This window comes from Maylandia zebra, linkage group LG1 (genome assembly GCF_041146795.1).
Source record: "Maylandia zebra isolate NMK-2024a linkage group LG1, Mzebra_GT3a, whole genome shotgun sequence".
NCBI classification, from domain to species: Eukaryota; Metazoa; Chordata; class Actinopteri; order Cichliformes; family Cichlidae; genus Maylandia; species Maylandia zebra.
This window is the reverse complement of record NC_135167.1, coordinates 21,170,889-21,185,984: the sequence shown is the minus strand read 5'-3', so window position 1 is coordinate 21,185,984 and position 15,096 is coordinate 21,170,889. Positions and strand designations below refer to the sequence as shown.

Here is a 15,096-nt window from a genome sequence, read left to right as displayed (position 1 = left end):
ACACAAAACAATGTGTGTGAACTGATGGCTTGGCATCCACTAAAGAATAGCACTGGCAACAATAATGCTGGCATTTGTCTACACTGCCTACACTTAAATTAAGGCGACGGGCGGCGTAAGCTGTTTGCTCCCAACATATTGCATGCAACCTGATAGTCTTCATTTTGTACGCATATCACTCCATGTGGGTGTATCAGTTTTCAGAAGTGCTGCAAAGTGGAAAGGAGCACCGCAGGCTCTGCTGTGGGATTGTGGACACTGAAAGATGCCAGTGCGCGCTCGCCATCATTTTGTGTTGTTGACTGTTTGTCATGTGGGACTGAGCCCACATCACTTGCTTTGTTGCTGGCTGTGCTGTTATGCTGCCAGGAGGATGTTGACGTGCACTTGCATTTTATGGCTTGTGTGCCACACGAGCTCTTCGGTGAGGACATTCCCACGAAAATGTGGAGAGACAGCACTGCCTAAGTTTTGTATCCGAGTGCACTTCAAACCAATGGTAGCATTGTGTTTCAGGGTTAAAATCGGGGTTTTGGCCATTTGCTTGACATTATCGATCACAGATTATTAGCATTAATATAAGAATATTATATACGTGTTAGAAGCAACCTGCAGCAACCATATTGAATTTGGAAAACAAATTCTACCAAAGTGACTTTTGTAAATGCTCTGTGTGGGCTTTAGTGATACAGTATTGTGCTTTCAACTTGTGCACATGTGCACTCAGAGTAGCTGTGGATGAACAGTGGGCCTACTTTTGCAACAACAACAACAACAACAGCAGCAACAGACGTGGTCCTGCAGGGGGGAGACCTACCTGCTCTCTGGATATACAGGGCAACGAAGGTCTGCGAGGCATTTTACAACTGCCATAATAGCTGGTCGACGTCTCCCCCAGCGACACGCAACTGGACCTTCTCCTAGGTCTGATCACAGGGACCTTTTCCTCCGCGCTGGAAATCCCACTCGGTGCTTCCCTCGACGGGTAGTAGCGGTCAAAGCAGAGCCCCAACAGGGAGCCAGAAACCCCCGCAAAGCAGGCAAAGAGCGGTCTGAGCAGTGCGGGCAGACCGCTCAAACTTGTGAAAGAAACAAGCCACACAACGCTGGCAAAAACCAGTATGAGAACACTGTGTTTGAGTTTTAGCGTTGGGATCAGCGTGAGCAGACCCACACATCCCAACACGAATAACAACCTGCCCACCATTTGCATCTGGTGCTGGTCCTCTCCCCATTGTAAAAACCGCAAGACCAAAAAATCCCCGAGGTAACACGATGCTGGCAGTGACACCAGCCAGCATTTGGTGCTCTCCTTCTTTTTCCTCCTCAGGTAAAGTGTCAGGAAGAAGAAAGCACATCCTATGCTGAATAAAGGACTGATGGACTGGGAGAAGCCCGACAAAAAAGTCCGCAAATCCCAAAGCGAGTCACTTTGCAAGCTCCTGGAAATTAGAAAGGAGACCGCGAAAATCACAAAAGCGCCCACGTACAGGGCAGAGACCTTTAACAGTTTGGAGCTGAGAATGTCTTCGTTGCAAAACCTGCACACGCTAAACAAAAATCCCCTCTGATGGTCCTGTTTCAGGGGGGTGACGCAGCTCTTCACATAGCCGTTCCTGAAGCCTTCTGAGCTGTTTACACTTCCAGCTCCGTCGTGGTGCCTTGTTTTACTGTGCAAAACCTCTCCTTCCTCCCGTGCAGCCATGGCTCGACTGTGGCTCCTCGTATCCACGCGAAAGTCCCCCTCTCCTGCTATTCACGCCGTATTAACGCTCAACTACATGACAGCAAACGCACTCCATGGTCACTCAAACGTGCTCCAGCACTTGGACTAAAGAAAGAAGGTGAGATGTTGTTTTTACAGAAATGGGGCTCTCTGTCGCCGGCTATAGGCCACAACTCACACTGCATGGCTTATTTTTGCGATGTGGAGCGCTGAGCCCACAGACCGAACCAATCCTGAGACTTTATAACCCAATATTAGCAGTGTACGATTAGACAGAAGAAGCTCATTAGAATATAATATAGCGAGGAAAACTGTTAAATTTCCATCGCAGGATGTCCCACAATGCAGTTTACTTGTTTTGTCTGCATCCCTTGTGTGCACGGGAAGTCTTTGTTAGTTCACTATTCATCTTATATGTGTGGCAAAGGCTTCATGGAAGTCTTCGCTTCATAAATAAACCCACTAACGCAGAGTTTCTTGTAGTGTTGACTCTTTCTCCTCTCTCGCTTATTATTAGATACAAATAAATGTAATTTAATTTAAATAAAATGATACTGCACGACGCCGAAATTGTTTTGGTCTTCTGGTTAAAATGTCATCGCTGCTTTTCGCAGTCGTTGGATCCATCGACTTGCACTGTGATCGTTTGGTTTGCCTGTCTTTAGCTCAATCGATTCTCGATTTTATCGATCTGATCAGGCTAAACCAAACAACAGTGAATATCACCCATTATCCACGGACGTAATGTAGACATATACAAAATTATGCCGCTAAAACATTTAAGGGGCACTCGGACCATTTTTAACATTTATTATGTATTTATTTATTTTATTTTTTACAAATTACACAGCGTTTGTTAAAACATTTTTTTTGATCTTGAACATTTAAATCATTATGATTTATGTGTGATTTAAGTACTCCCTTAATTTTTTATTTATTTATTTATTTAGCTGTGGATACATCCACTCTCAATCAAGCGTTTGCTGTGGAGGAATTTTGGCTCACTTTTATTTGTAGGATTGTTATAATTCAGCCACACTGGAGGGTTTTCAAGTATGAATGGTCTGTTTAAGGTCATGCCAAAGCATCCTGATTAGATTGGAGTCTAGACTTTGACCTAGTCACTGCTAAAGAAAAAAAAATCCCCAAAGTGCTGGGGATCATCGAAATGTTTTTTGGGAAGTGTGAGACAAGCCTTTGTGTTCTTTTTGCTCAACAGTGGTTTTCCCCTTGGAGCTCTCCCACAGATGCCATTTTTGCACAGCCTCTTTCTTATTTTCTTACTCTGACCTTAACTGAGGCAAGCGAGGCCTGCAGTTCTTTAGATGTTGTTCTGGGTTCTTTGACATTAGTCAGTGTTCCAGACTGATATCAGAACAAGGGCAAATAATTTTTTCACCATAATTTTGCACAGTAAATTTCTCCTTTACTGCATGGTGAATAAAGTCAAAACAGGTTAAAATCCTAACTGCAAATTCCAAAGTGCAGCTTATACAAGTGTACTTTATTTCACTGTATATATTTTAAATAATGTCTGATTTAAACTACAAGTGATGAAAACAGATCTATATTCATATATAGATTCTTAAAAATTACAAAAATCTGCTGAATGTAGTTTTTTAAAAATGTTATTTTAATGTTATTTTTTATGTTATTACAATTGTAAGTCTCACTAGGGACAAGGATTGCTGGTATTTATAAAAGATTAGGTCTTAAAAACCTTTCACGTTTTAATTCAACTGTTTTAGCATTTGTTACAAAACCATACTGATGGTTGTTTTTTGTAGCCAGCTTGTGAGCTTTGTTGTTTCTTTTTAGCTGATGATAGGCTTAGACATCTCTTTGAGTTAAAAAAAAAATGACTTCCTGGTTCGAGCGAGCTGTGGTTAAATTACTATTACTGTGTAGAGATCACCTGCACTGAACTGCACAGAAGGCATTTCCCCATTTTCATTAATATGTCAAATGTGCAAAGAATGGCAGAAACCAAGAAATTGGCCTTTAAAAAACTCCTTTCCACTGCTAAGCATTGCTGAAGTCCCATGAATTAAACTGACAGTCTCAGGTTACCTTAATCATGCAGAAGAAAGTATGTTGACGCCATAACAGACTATTCTTAGAGCTGCTATTTCTGTCATTTTTCCACCGACACAGTAGAAAATCACATTTCATTAATAATATTAATAATGACTGCAGTTTCCTTTAGTCAGTCACAGAGCCCTTAAAGTGTTTCCCCTTAAAATGAAGGCATTTGTAATGTAGCCCTGATTGGTTACATCTTTGTCTCTGCAGCGGAGCTCAGTGGAAGGGCAAGGTGCAGACAGAGTTTGTTTAATTTAATAAACTGTGCTTTGCATGAAAATACACACAAGCAAAATGAATGAAAGTCAGCGCTTATACTGGCAACTACGATTATGTGAAATATAAGTAACAATGACCTTTTATATTCCTTCTTAAGCTAATCTGAATGGTCTGGCACAATATGACGTTACTGCCCCAAAAGTAAGCATGCCCGTTGAACAGGATATGTGTTAAATGCCAATCCTATGATTACTTATCATTTCCAAAAGGCTCATCATCCATCTGTATGAAGCAAACATGTATTTTGTTCCCTGGCTGGCAGGGCTCTTTGTGATAAGTGTACTTTGCTCTTAACTTGAGCCATAAATCTTCTTTATCAGCTTCAGTTTGAATTAGCGCAATAAACGGGTCTGTGGAAGTGGGAATTAATCAGTGTTGGGATCAATTTTGCCTACTGTGGCGTCTACAACAGATAGTTTGCAAAACAGCGTTGTGAAAGCCTGATATGACAATTTAATTCAATTCAATTATATTCATATAGTGCTAAATCACAACAATAGTTGTCTCAAGGCATTTTATAATGTAAGGTAAAGGGCTTAGAGAATACAGAGGAAACAGAGAAAACTCCAACAATCAGATGACCGCCTATGAGCAAGTGCTTTGGCAACAGTGGGAAGGAAAAACTCCCTTTTAAATGAAAGAAACCTCCAGCAGAACCAGGCTGATGGATAGGCAGCCATCTGCCATACTGGTTGGGGGTGAGGGGAGGAAGACAGCATAAAGACATGCTGTGGAAGAGAGCCAGAGATAAATAATAAGTGGTGTATAAACACATAGAACCTGACACCTCAAAAAGTAACAATAACAGTGCCACATTACTGTACATGGGAGCATTATTCTTTTACTGGGCGTTATTCTGCCATAAACCTACTGACCAAATAACTGCTGTTTAACAGACTTTTAATGGGACTTGTCTATTCACCATCTGTGCGTATAAAATCACTTTCAGTCATGGAAATGATTAATAATTAAATAATTAAGTATTCAGATTTTTAAAAATATATCCTAATAGTCTCTTTGCTTTGGTGCTGTTGGCCATTGATTGATGCATGACTGAAAAGTGATAATAATGGGTGGATGGAAGATTCTGAGGCACTCATATGATTCACTCAAGTCTCTGCCCATCCAATGTGTTACTAAAGTAAACACTAAAACCTTCCACTGGAGGGTGCTGCATACTGTTATTGTTAAGGTACTCGTGTTTTAATTCGGGGTCCATCCATACACGCATTATCTATGTCTGAGCAGCTCTTGTAGGTGTAGTGTGTAGGTGGTTTATCAAGGTGAGATTAGGCAGACTTCAGCAGGTGGGTATTACTATTAAAAAACACATATGTTTTTGAAAGGAGACCTGTAGATACCCAAAGTCTCAATTAGCATGTCTATCAAAGCCATCATCATCACTTTTTCTTTTTTTTCTTTTTTCTTTTTAACCAAATTTTTAGTTAGCTTTCCAAGTTGACAAAATAATTGTAATTTAAAAAAAAAAACTAAACTATAGTTTTTATTTTTTTAAATTCGTTGACAAATCTACTGTCAAAAAATATTTATCCCCAAAATGCTAACTTTAATAATTTGATTTTAAGTATGTGTTCCGCGTAATTTCTTACATAACTGTAAAATGTAAAATGTAAAATTTAATGGAATATGGTCTAATTAAATGTACTTGATTGGTATGCATTCAGTTTATACCCATTACTTTTTTCTTAATGATTCATTATTTGGATACATAAACTGTTGATTTTATATATTTCATTTGCATTTCACTCAACATTATTGCTTCATGTTTATGAGGGCAAGAATTATTTATTCATTGTGTTGTTTTAGTTTAATTTTAGTTAACTATAATGCCTTACTTACTTACAAAACAGCTTAAAAAAGTAAACGTATCTCAACCATAGAAACAAGGTGACAGACAACATACATAACAATATATTCATTTAAAGTTGGCAGTATAAGATTAACGGCCTTTCTCGTGTTATTGTTAAGCAGAAAGAGAGGACCAGCTTGTTAGATTTTCTTTTTGTTTACTGATTGATTTTATTTTATTTTATTTTATTTTTTCGCGTTTGTGTTGCACAGGCGTTCGGTTTGAGCCTTGTGGCGCACGGTAGCAGTGATGTGGCTCTCGGTAAAGTAATCTTCCACGTCACTAGGAAGTAGTGCAGAGCCGAGGGAGTGAGAGCTCGCCTGCGGGAGCTTTTGAGAAATTTTACAGATGTAAATATCTCAAACTGCACATCGAAGGTCACCTGGGAGGATAATAGTCCTGCAGATAGGTAGGTTTTGGGACTTATTTTTAACCAACATGAGTGACATTTGTTTCGCTGTCTGGTGGTAACTCATAAGCTCGTTAGCTAACGTTACTGTCCTCCATTTCATTGCTAACCGAAGCAAAAGCTAAACTCCTGTCAGCTAATTCTTGATAGTCAGCAGTTGGTTCTGTGTTTTAACCTAGAAAAACCAGCTTTGGGGACAACTAACTAATAAAAATGAGCAAAACCTTGCTATTTTAGCATTTTTGTCTTTACGCATGTAACGCCATTTAACCTGTTAGAAAGCTTATTAGCTGCGTGTCACTATTTTTTGACTTGTTAGCTTATGCTGTTTTGTGATGAAGGCAATCAAGATTTTCCGTAAAAAGCAGCTGAAAACTTTGATCTGACTTTAATTTTGAGAAGTAATTGTCGTTTTCAGGTTTAATCCAGACGTAGACTGAACACCAATCACCTGGTTCTCCAGGTTTCAGCTAGTAGTATGTTTTGCAATTCAGTTGTAGCTCTATAGCTAAATTCTAAAGCAACAGAAGTTAGCACAAAGTGCTTTACTGACACACTCATTTGTAATACAGGTCTCCTAGAACCCAACTAAAAACATGGAACTCACAAAAACAGACGGCAAAATAAAACTGCAGTTAAGGAGAAGCGAGAAACTAAGAATAAAAACATAATTAGATTTCAATATTGGTAAAAACATCCACACACGCACAAAAAGCAATGGAAAACATTTGCAATACGTTTGGCCAAATCATGATGAACTCTACTAAAAGCAGCTGAAATTGGGTATACCTTAGAGGTTCTTGTCCGGGAAGCCAGACTGCTTCATCGACTAGGGGCAATAACGATGGTCCAGTCACCTTAAGTTTTTAGGTGAGAAGATGGCACTTTGAGCAGTTGTTGGGAGGATGACCTCAATGACTTGAAGGCAAAATATCACAGATTTAAAAGATTTCGATATATAGTGCAACCAAATCCACAGAGGGCCTTAAGAATGTGTAATATAAGTTTAACATTTATCCAAAACTGTACCCAGTGCAGCTGAGCTATTAAGGGAGTGGACTGATGTGCTGTAGTTTCTGAATATCTACAAGAGAAATTCTAGGACAAATTTATCCTACCACAGATTACCAGGGAAATGCTATTTGGAAACAGAAAAAAATGTGTACAAAAAGGCAACAACTTGATCTGACTAACTCCAACTACCACAGCTTTTATTTCAGATATAGATCAATTATAAGTATAGGACTTTATCAAATTGTGTGTATAAAATCTATGTGCTTTTATCTTGTGTGGAAACATGTTGATGATCATAGTTAGCATAAACAAAGAGGAAGAACTGGCAAACGTATTCCATGAGATTAGGTTAGTTTTGACTTCACTGAGATTTTTTCACCAGTGTAAATGTTTTCTCCATCACTGACGAAATCTGTTCTTTTTCTGTTTTCATAGGTATTATCCAGTGAGCAACATACATTTGGATTCTTCTAATCTGATACAAGCACAGCAGCAAAATGACGGCTGCAGAGAACGTTTGTTACACTCTGATCAATGTTGCCTCAGACTCAGAGCCCCCTTCTGAAGTCAGCCTAAAGGCAGATCTAGGTAACCATTTGCTGTAAAGTTTAATAACTTACCTCAATATACAGTACAAAGGGAAAAATAGCCTTTCTCCACTTTTTTCTACATCTTAATGCATTTGTGATGTATGAGTGTTATTTTTATAGGCCATTATATAATGTCTGGTTTAGGGGAAAAACAGTTCAAATCTTTTTTTATAGATTAATTTTGATTCAAAGAAGCATTGTTGATGTATGACATCAAGCTTTGATTAGGATTGGTTTAACTTTTTTTGCATTAACGTGCAAATAAGTCAGTGTCCTTTGGGGGGTAAAACCTCACAACGTCCTTTGAGAGTTTTTGGTGAAGTTTAGTATCAGATGAATTTAATTCGATGAAGACTAGTTTAAATAATAACTGATTGCTATGCTAAATATAATAATCTTTCTTTAGAAAAGGGAGAGATCAAGGCCAAAACTGAAGCCTTGAAGAAGGTCATCATCATGATCCTGAATGGCGAGAAGTTGCCGGGACTGCTGATGACTATAATCCGTTTTGTGCTGCCGCTTCAAGACCACACCATCAAGAAGCTGCTGCTGGTTTTCTGGGAGATTGTTCCCAAAACAACTCCTGATGGCAAACTCCTTCAGGAGATGATCCTGGTCTGTGATGCCTACAGGAAGGTAATCTAAGTGATATACTATCAGCTGCTATAAACAGTGCATTTTTAAATATACACATCAGGTTACACTATTTATTACTGCATAACTATAGCAATGGGAGAAAACTAAAGGTTAAAAAAAATCAGTTCAGCAATTCTAATTTTAAATATTTCTTCTATTTCAGGACCTGCAGCATCCCAATGAGTTCATCCGTGGCTCCACTCTGCGTTTCCTGTGCAAGCTGAAGGAGTCTGAGTTGCTTGAGCCTCTCATGCCAGCGATCCGGGCCTGCCTGGAGCACCGCCACAGTTATGTGCGCCGTAACGCTGTCCTGGCCATTTACACAATCTACAGGTACTAGCTGCTAAATATTATAACGTATAAATTTTGAACTGTATTCATCATGAACAACAACCAGCTCTGTTTGTTTTGTAGGAACTTTGAACATCTCATCCCAGATGCTCCAGAGCTGATCCATGATTTCCTGGTCAATGAGAAAGATGCCAGCTGTAAGAGAAATGCTTTCATGATGCTGATTCATGCAGACCAGGTCTGTAGCATATTGTCTGTTCTTTTCTTACTGTTTCTACTTTTACTTTTAGTCATACAGTAAATATGCCAAAGGTCTATCTCACACCTTGTCATTCATGCATTTATATGTTGCAGGATCGAGCTCTGGACTACCTCAGCACATGTATTGACCAAGTTCACACTTTTGGAGACATCCTCCAGCTGGTTATTGTGGAGCTGATTTACAAAGTGAGTCACAGCTTGTGGTGGTCATATCTAAACCTTTTAGCACAATGGATGATTTCACATCCAAGTTCTTGTTGTTTTTCTTTTTTCCCCTCTGTTAGGTTTGCCATGCTAACCCTTCTGAGCGTGCCCGTTTTATCCGTTGCATTTACAACCTGCTGCAGTCTTCCAGCCCGGCGGTTAAGTATGAGGCTGCTGGCACCCTTGTAACACTCTCCAGCGCTCCCACAGCCATTAAGGTACGTCATCAGTGTTTCAGTGGTTGTGTGTATGTCTTGTATCATTTATACAGTGCTTTATACATTGTATTACGTTTAGATAGATTGGTATCTTTGCTTTATTAAAGCCTGTATGCATTCTGTGCTTTGTTGGACTCTAGGCTGCTGCCCAGTGCTACATTGATTTGATCATCAAGGAGAGTGACAATAATGTGAAACTGATCGTTCTTGATCGTCTCATCGAACTGAAGGAGCATCCCACTCATGAGCGTGTGCTCCAGGTACGTCTCATAGTGGCTTTTATTAGTTTTTCTAGCACTTAAGAAATAAAGTTGTTAGTGGCTCTTTCACTACAGAAACCATAAAAGGAAAGGAATGGTACCCAAAAGAAGTCTTTTTGAGATCATAAAATTTATTAGAAAATATACAAAAATTGTTATGTGTCAGTACCAACTGTGTTAAAAATTGGGTCTCACTAATACGTTTTCATTCAGGACCTTGTGATGGACATCCTGCGTGTTCTAAGCACTCCTGACCTGGAAGTCAGAAAGAAGACCTTACAGCTGGCGCTGGACCTTGTTTCATCCCGTAATGTAGAAGAGGTCTGTTGACATTTGCAGCTTTTGTGTATTTTTGTTGTTGCTTTTTTTGTTTTTGCATTGACACCTAGAAAAACTGGAATACAGTGTTAAAGTAGTGACTTCTGTGTGGCTGCTAGTTGGTGATTGTTTTGAAGAAAGAGGTGATCAAAACAAACAACGTAACAGAGCATGAAGACACTGATAAGTACAGGCAGCTCTTGGTGCGCACCCTCCACTCGTGTAGCGTGCGTTTTCCTGACATGGCAGCCAATGTCATACCTGTGGTGAGTTTCCTCTTATTTCCTTTTAAGATTCTCGTGATATCTTTAGATTTCTAAATATACATTTTTATCATAAATGGTCTTTAAAATAAAACATTTTCTATATGTTGATGTTTTACAGCTGATGGAATTCTTGAGTGACACTAATGAGGCAGCTGCTGCCGATGTGCTGGAGTTTGTGCGGGAAGCCATTCAGAGGTTTGACAACTTGAGACCCCTGATCATCGAGAAGATGCTGGAAGTCTTTCATGCCATCAGAACTGTCAAGTAAGTAATCCTGATGAGTCTAAAGAGCAGATGAAAGTCAATTCGTGGTTAAGAAACCATTGTATAGGCTGTGCTTGCTAAAGGGAAGTCACTACTTACTCTTTGATTGTGTAGCACTGTGATTGTTTATAAAGTTCATCACAATTGTCCTGTTTCAGGATTTACAGGGGGGCACTGTGGATCTTAGGAGAATACTGCAGCACCAAGGAAGACATCCAGAGTGTGATGACAGAAGTTCGCAGGTCCTTGGGAGAGGTATGTTTGTTCATTGTTGTCAGAATTACAAGTAACGCACGCTATTTTGATTAAAACGTTTATAATTGTCTCTCCCCGGGACAGATCCCAATTGTGGAGAATGAGATTAAGAAGGAGACCGGTGAGGTGAAGCCAGAAGATGAAGTGAGCGCAGCTCCAGCTCAGAAACTTGTGACAGAAATGGGCACTTATGTGACACAGAGTGCCCTCAGCTCCTCCAGGCCTTCAAAGAAGGAGGAAGACAGGTAAACACTGGACATCATGGAGGAAAAGCATTTTGCTAACACTGTATACCCTTCATTGTGCTGAATTTTCCATCCACCTCGCTCATTAAGAATTTGTTGTTCCAGACCTCCACTCAGAGGCTTCCTAATGGATGGAGACTTCTATGTGGCAGCTTCTTTGGCCACAACGCTGACCAAAGTGGCTTTGCGCTATGTTGCTCTTGTTCAAGATAAAAAGAAGCAAAATGTAAGTTATTCTTCCTTCATTTCAATAAAAGCACTTTTAATAATTTGCCCTACCTTTGCTTCTTCTGACCCCTGCTGTCTTGGTGCCCCCCCTTGCAGTCTTTTGTTGCAGAGGCCATGTTGATCATGGTCACTGTGCTGCACCTGGGTAAGTGCTCTCTGCCCAAGAAGCCAATTACAGACGACGATGTGGATCGCATCTCACTGTGCCTGAAGGTCCTGTCAGAGTGTTCACCACTTATGAATGACATTTTCAACAAGGAGTGTCGCAGATCCCTGTCACACATGCTGGCTGTCAGGCTGGAGGAAGAGAAGCTGTCACAGAAGGTAATGAAAGTTGACCTAAAACTCACCAACCTCGTTACACAGAAAATGAGCAAATTTTTGGTGCCAAATTTAATACGAAACCTGTGATATGTTTATAAGCCAACTTTTGTTTTCAAGAGCCTGCACCCTGATAGGTCTAAGGAGGAGTGTAGTAATATCACACCCCTAGATGATCATTTAAACCTGATGTGTATACACATAAGACTTTTGGGACTGATGGAAAACTTTTTTTTTTATAGTGCACCAGTTTCTCTTGACAGCAGCATTGTCTCTGTCTTTCCAGTTTCTCTTAGTTCTGCACAATAACATCTGTTTTTATTCTCTTTCTGTTGAACAACTGTTTCTTATGTCTTTTTTGTAACTTGCTATGCTGTGTTATTTTCACTATACTAGACTACATTATAGATACTTTTGTTGTTGTTCCATTGGGGTTGTTATTTCCTCCAAAAATAACCACATGTGTTTCTTCTTCTGACTACAGAAAGAGTCTGAGAAACGCAATGTAACGGTCCAGGCCGACGATCCAATATCCTTCATGCAGCTCACGGCCAAAAATGAGATGACTTCCAAGGAGGACCAGTTCCAGCTCAGCCTGCTGGCTGCTATGGGCAACACTCAGAGGAAGGAGGCCGCCGATCCTCTGGCATCGAAACTCAACAAGGTGCACCATACTTAACCCCTAAAAGCCTTTCCATAAAAGGAAACTGGAAATTAATGTGAGAGATAATGTTGGAGTAGTGCTTTTGAACAGAAAAAGAGGGAAAGGGACTGATTATTGCTGTTTGCGTGCATTTCAAGTTTACGGCTTAGTCTAACTTATTTACTGTTCATATTATTTCATATTATTGGCAACATGGCAGCAACCGCTGCTGAAGCCCTTCTTGTGCACATGCTTTGCTTTTAATAGGTTATTAAAAGATAATAAACTAGTGTTTAGGGAGTGCTTGTACTAGGTTGTTTATTAATCATTAAATGAATGCATTTTGTCCAACTTAGGTGACCCAGCTGACGGGCTTCTCAGATCCAGTCTATGCTGAAGCCTACGTTCATGTGAACCAGTATGACATTGTGCTGGATGTGCTGGTGGTCAATCAGACCAGTGATACTCTTCAGAACTGCACACTTGAGCTGGCCACTTTAGGTTAGTGTAGTTTTTTCAACTTCTGTGAAAATATGTTTTTTTTTCTCTCATTTAAGCTGTACACATTTGGGTTTCTACTATAATGTAATTCAACTTTCTGTCCTGCAGGCGATCTTAAGTTGGTTGAGAAGCCTTCACCTTTAACTCTGGCACCTCATGATTTTGCTAACATCAAGGCCAATGTGAAGGTGGCATCAACAGAGAATGGCATTATATTTGGAAACATCGGTAAAAGAATTTTTGACTATTTTTAGCATCACATCTCAAGTCACACCTTTTTTTCTTTCTTTTTTTTCTCTAAATGCATTTTTTAAATTAATTGTGGGGATGTCTGGATTCTTCTTTTCAGTCTACGATGTGTCAGGAGCTGCTAGCGACAGAAACTGCGTTGTCCTCAGCGACATCCATATTGACATCATGGACTACATCCAGCCAGCCTCCTGCACTGATGCAGAATTCAGACAGATGTGGGCAGAGTTTGAGTGGGAAAACAAGGTAAACTTAAGGGGTTAAAACACATTCCTGAAAGCTGACTCGTTTTGCAAAAAGTGGGACATGTTAAAAGTTCTCTCTCTCTCTCTCTCTCTCTCTCTCTCTCTCTCTCTCTCTCTCTCTCTCTCTCTCTCTCTCTCTCTTTTTTTTAAATGGGTTTAGTTGATGCACATTCAACTAACATTGAGCACTGATTGTCCTTTCTTTATTGTAGGTGACAGTGAACACCAACATCACTGAGCTGAACGAGTATCTCCAGCATATCCTCAAGTCCACCAACATGAAGTGTTTGACTCCTGAAAAGGTTGGTATGAGAACATTTTGTAAACCACAGACTAAGGAAAGTAAACAACCTTTTAAATCTTGGCAGCTTTCCCAAATACAAATAACAAGGGTAATTAAAATTTTTGGCACCAGTGCACATCGGAAAGAATCATTAGCGGCCGTATAGCAGGATAGTTTCTTGTGCTGACTATATAAAGAATATATGTAAACATAAGACATGCCAGTGCTTCCTTATAAGATGAATGTGCAGATACTGTGATGTTGTTTGTTGTTCTTAACCAACGTTCTTCTCTCATAAACAAGGCTCTGTCTGGCTTCTGTGGCTTCATGGCGGCCAACCTTTATGCTCGTTCTATCTTTGGAGAAGATGCCCTGGCTAATGTCAGCATTGAGAAGCCTTTCCACCTGGGGCCCGATGCACCTGTCAATGGACACATACGCATTAGAGCTAAAAGTCAGGTAGGTCACAGCTGCCACACCGTGAACTCTTAAGAATCTGAGAGGTAAAGGCTAGGTGGACTTTATTTCCCCTCAGTAAAGCAATGCATCCATTTGTAAAAATATCACATGACTGATTTGATTTGAAATAATTGATCAGTTCTGCAAGTATTTGCACAGTGACACAGTTTTTGCCTCTCTAAAGTACCCCAAGTGTGGACTTTCATCCTTAAATGCACGCAGTTAACAAAAAATTTGCATTTATTAATCTCCAAATGCTGATGGATTTCACTGTATTTTAAATATGCTAATATGTAGCATGTGTCGCAGCTAACCCTCTTTCCTTTGTTCCACAGGGGATGGCCCTGAGTCTGGGTGACAAGATCAACCTCTCCCAAAAAAAGGCAAATGTCTGAAACAGCTGCTGTTCTGTGTCGCCTAACTTACTGTTTGATCATCGTCATAGCAGATATGAACTATTATATGGTCAGTTACTTCTGTGCTCTATATTTTTTAACATCACCTCTTTCTGAAAACTACATCTCAGCAATGTGCTTTCGCTGTCCTGTTTCATTTTCAATAAATGTATTGAAATAATGTCCAAAAGATGCTCTGTGGTGTTTTCATTGAGTTAAGAGCCTTTTTTTCTTATTAAAACCTCATTATTTTTATTTTTTATTTTCTTTTTTTTTTCAAAATAGTGCAATTTACAAATGAAACTTAAGACAGTATATGCAAAAGATAGGGAATTCCAGTTCAATTCAGTAAGAAAAGGGTAAAAAAATTCTCTAGTACCTCCCAGAACCACTAAGGTTCATATTGAATTTGATATTCTTAAAGGCATAAGACGGAAAAACATCCAAACTAAAACAATGATCTTTAAATAAGTGTGTACCCTTTTTATAGGGTCAGTATAAGGCTTCCTGGGGTGACTGTTGATGAGATTTGGTGCTTTATAAATAAAATTGAATTGAATTTTGGAGATGGCAGGGAGGAGCAG

General features: G+C 39.6%; 2 protein-coding genes across 3 annotated transcripts in view; one reads left to right on the top strand and one right to left on the bottom strand.

Annotated features, from left to right (window-relative positions):
* Positions 1-1,887, bottom strand: part of pde3b (phosphodiesterase 3B) — a 47,770-nt gene extending 45,883 nt beyond the window's left edge. For both annotated transcript variants that reach the window (XM_004543188.3, XM_004543189.3), the window contains exon 1: positions 818-1,887. In XM_004543188.3, the coding sequence (XP_004543245.1) occupies positions 818-1,705 (888 nt within the window). In that variant the 5' untranslated portion in view covers positions 1,706-1,887. The remainder of the gene's footprint in view (positions 1-817) is intronic.
* Positions 1,888-6,210: 4,323 nt separating this feature from the next.
* copb1 (COPI coat complex subunit beta 1) lies at positions 6,211-14,702 on the top strand. The gene is made up of 22 exons (XM_004543187.6): positions 6,211-6,366; positions 7,816-7,968; positions 8,377-8,606; positions 8,770-8,939; positions 9,021-9,135; positions 9,252-9,344; positions 9,443-9,580; positions 9,721-9,840; positions 10,054-10,161; positions 10,278-10,424; positions 10,543-10,688; positions 10,847-10,943; positions 11,028-11,188; positions 11,294-11,414; positions 11,513-11,740; positions 12,222-12,401; positions 12,737-12,881; positions 12,990-13,109; positions 13,231-13,376; positions 13,588-13,677; positions 13,962-14,117; positions 14,453-14,702. The coding sequence occupies exons 2-22, from the start codon at positions 7,878-7,880 to the stop codon at positions 14,510-14,512; spliced, it is 2,862 nt and encodes a 953-aa protein (XP_004543244.1). The 5' UTR covers positions 6,211-6,366; positions 7,816-7,877; the 3' UTR covers positions 14,513-14,702.
* Positions 14,703-15,096: the final 394 nt, after the last annotated feature.

Bases quoted from the DNA above. Each gene is read 5' to 3' on its own strand.
- copb1 (XM_004543187.6), top strand. From the start codon at position 7,878: ATGACGGCTGCAGAGAACGTTTGTTACACTCTGATCAATGTTGCCTCA. The intron at 9,136-9,251 runs GTCTGTAGCATA...TATATGTTGCAG, and splicing joins TGCTGATTCATGCAGACCAG to GATCGAGCTCTGGACTACCT. The intron at 13,110-13,230 runs GTAAAAGAATTT...TCTTCTTTTCAG, and splicing joins CATTATATTTGGAAACATCG to TCTACGATGTGTCAGGAGCT.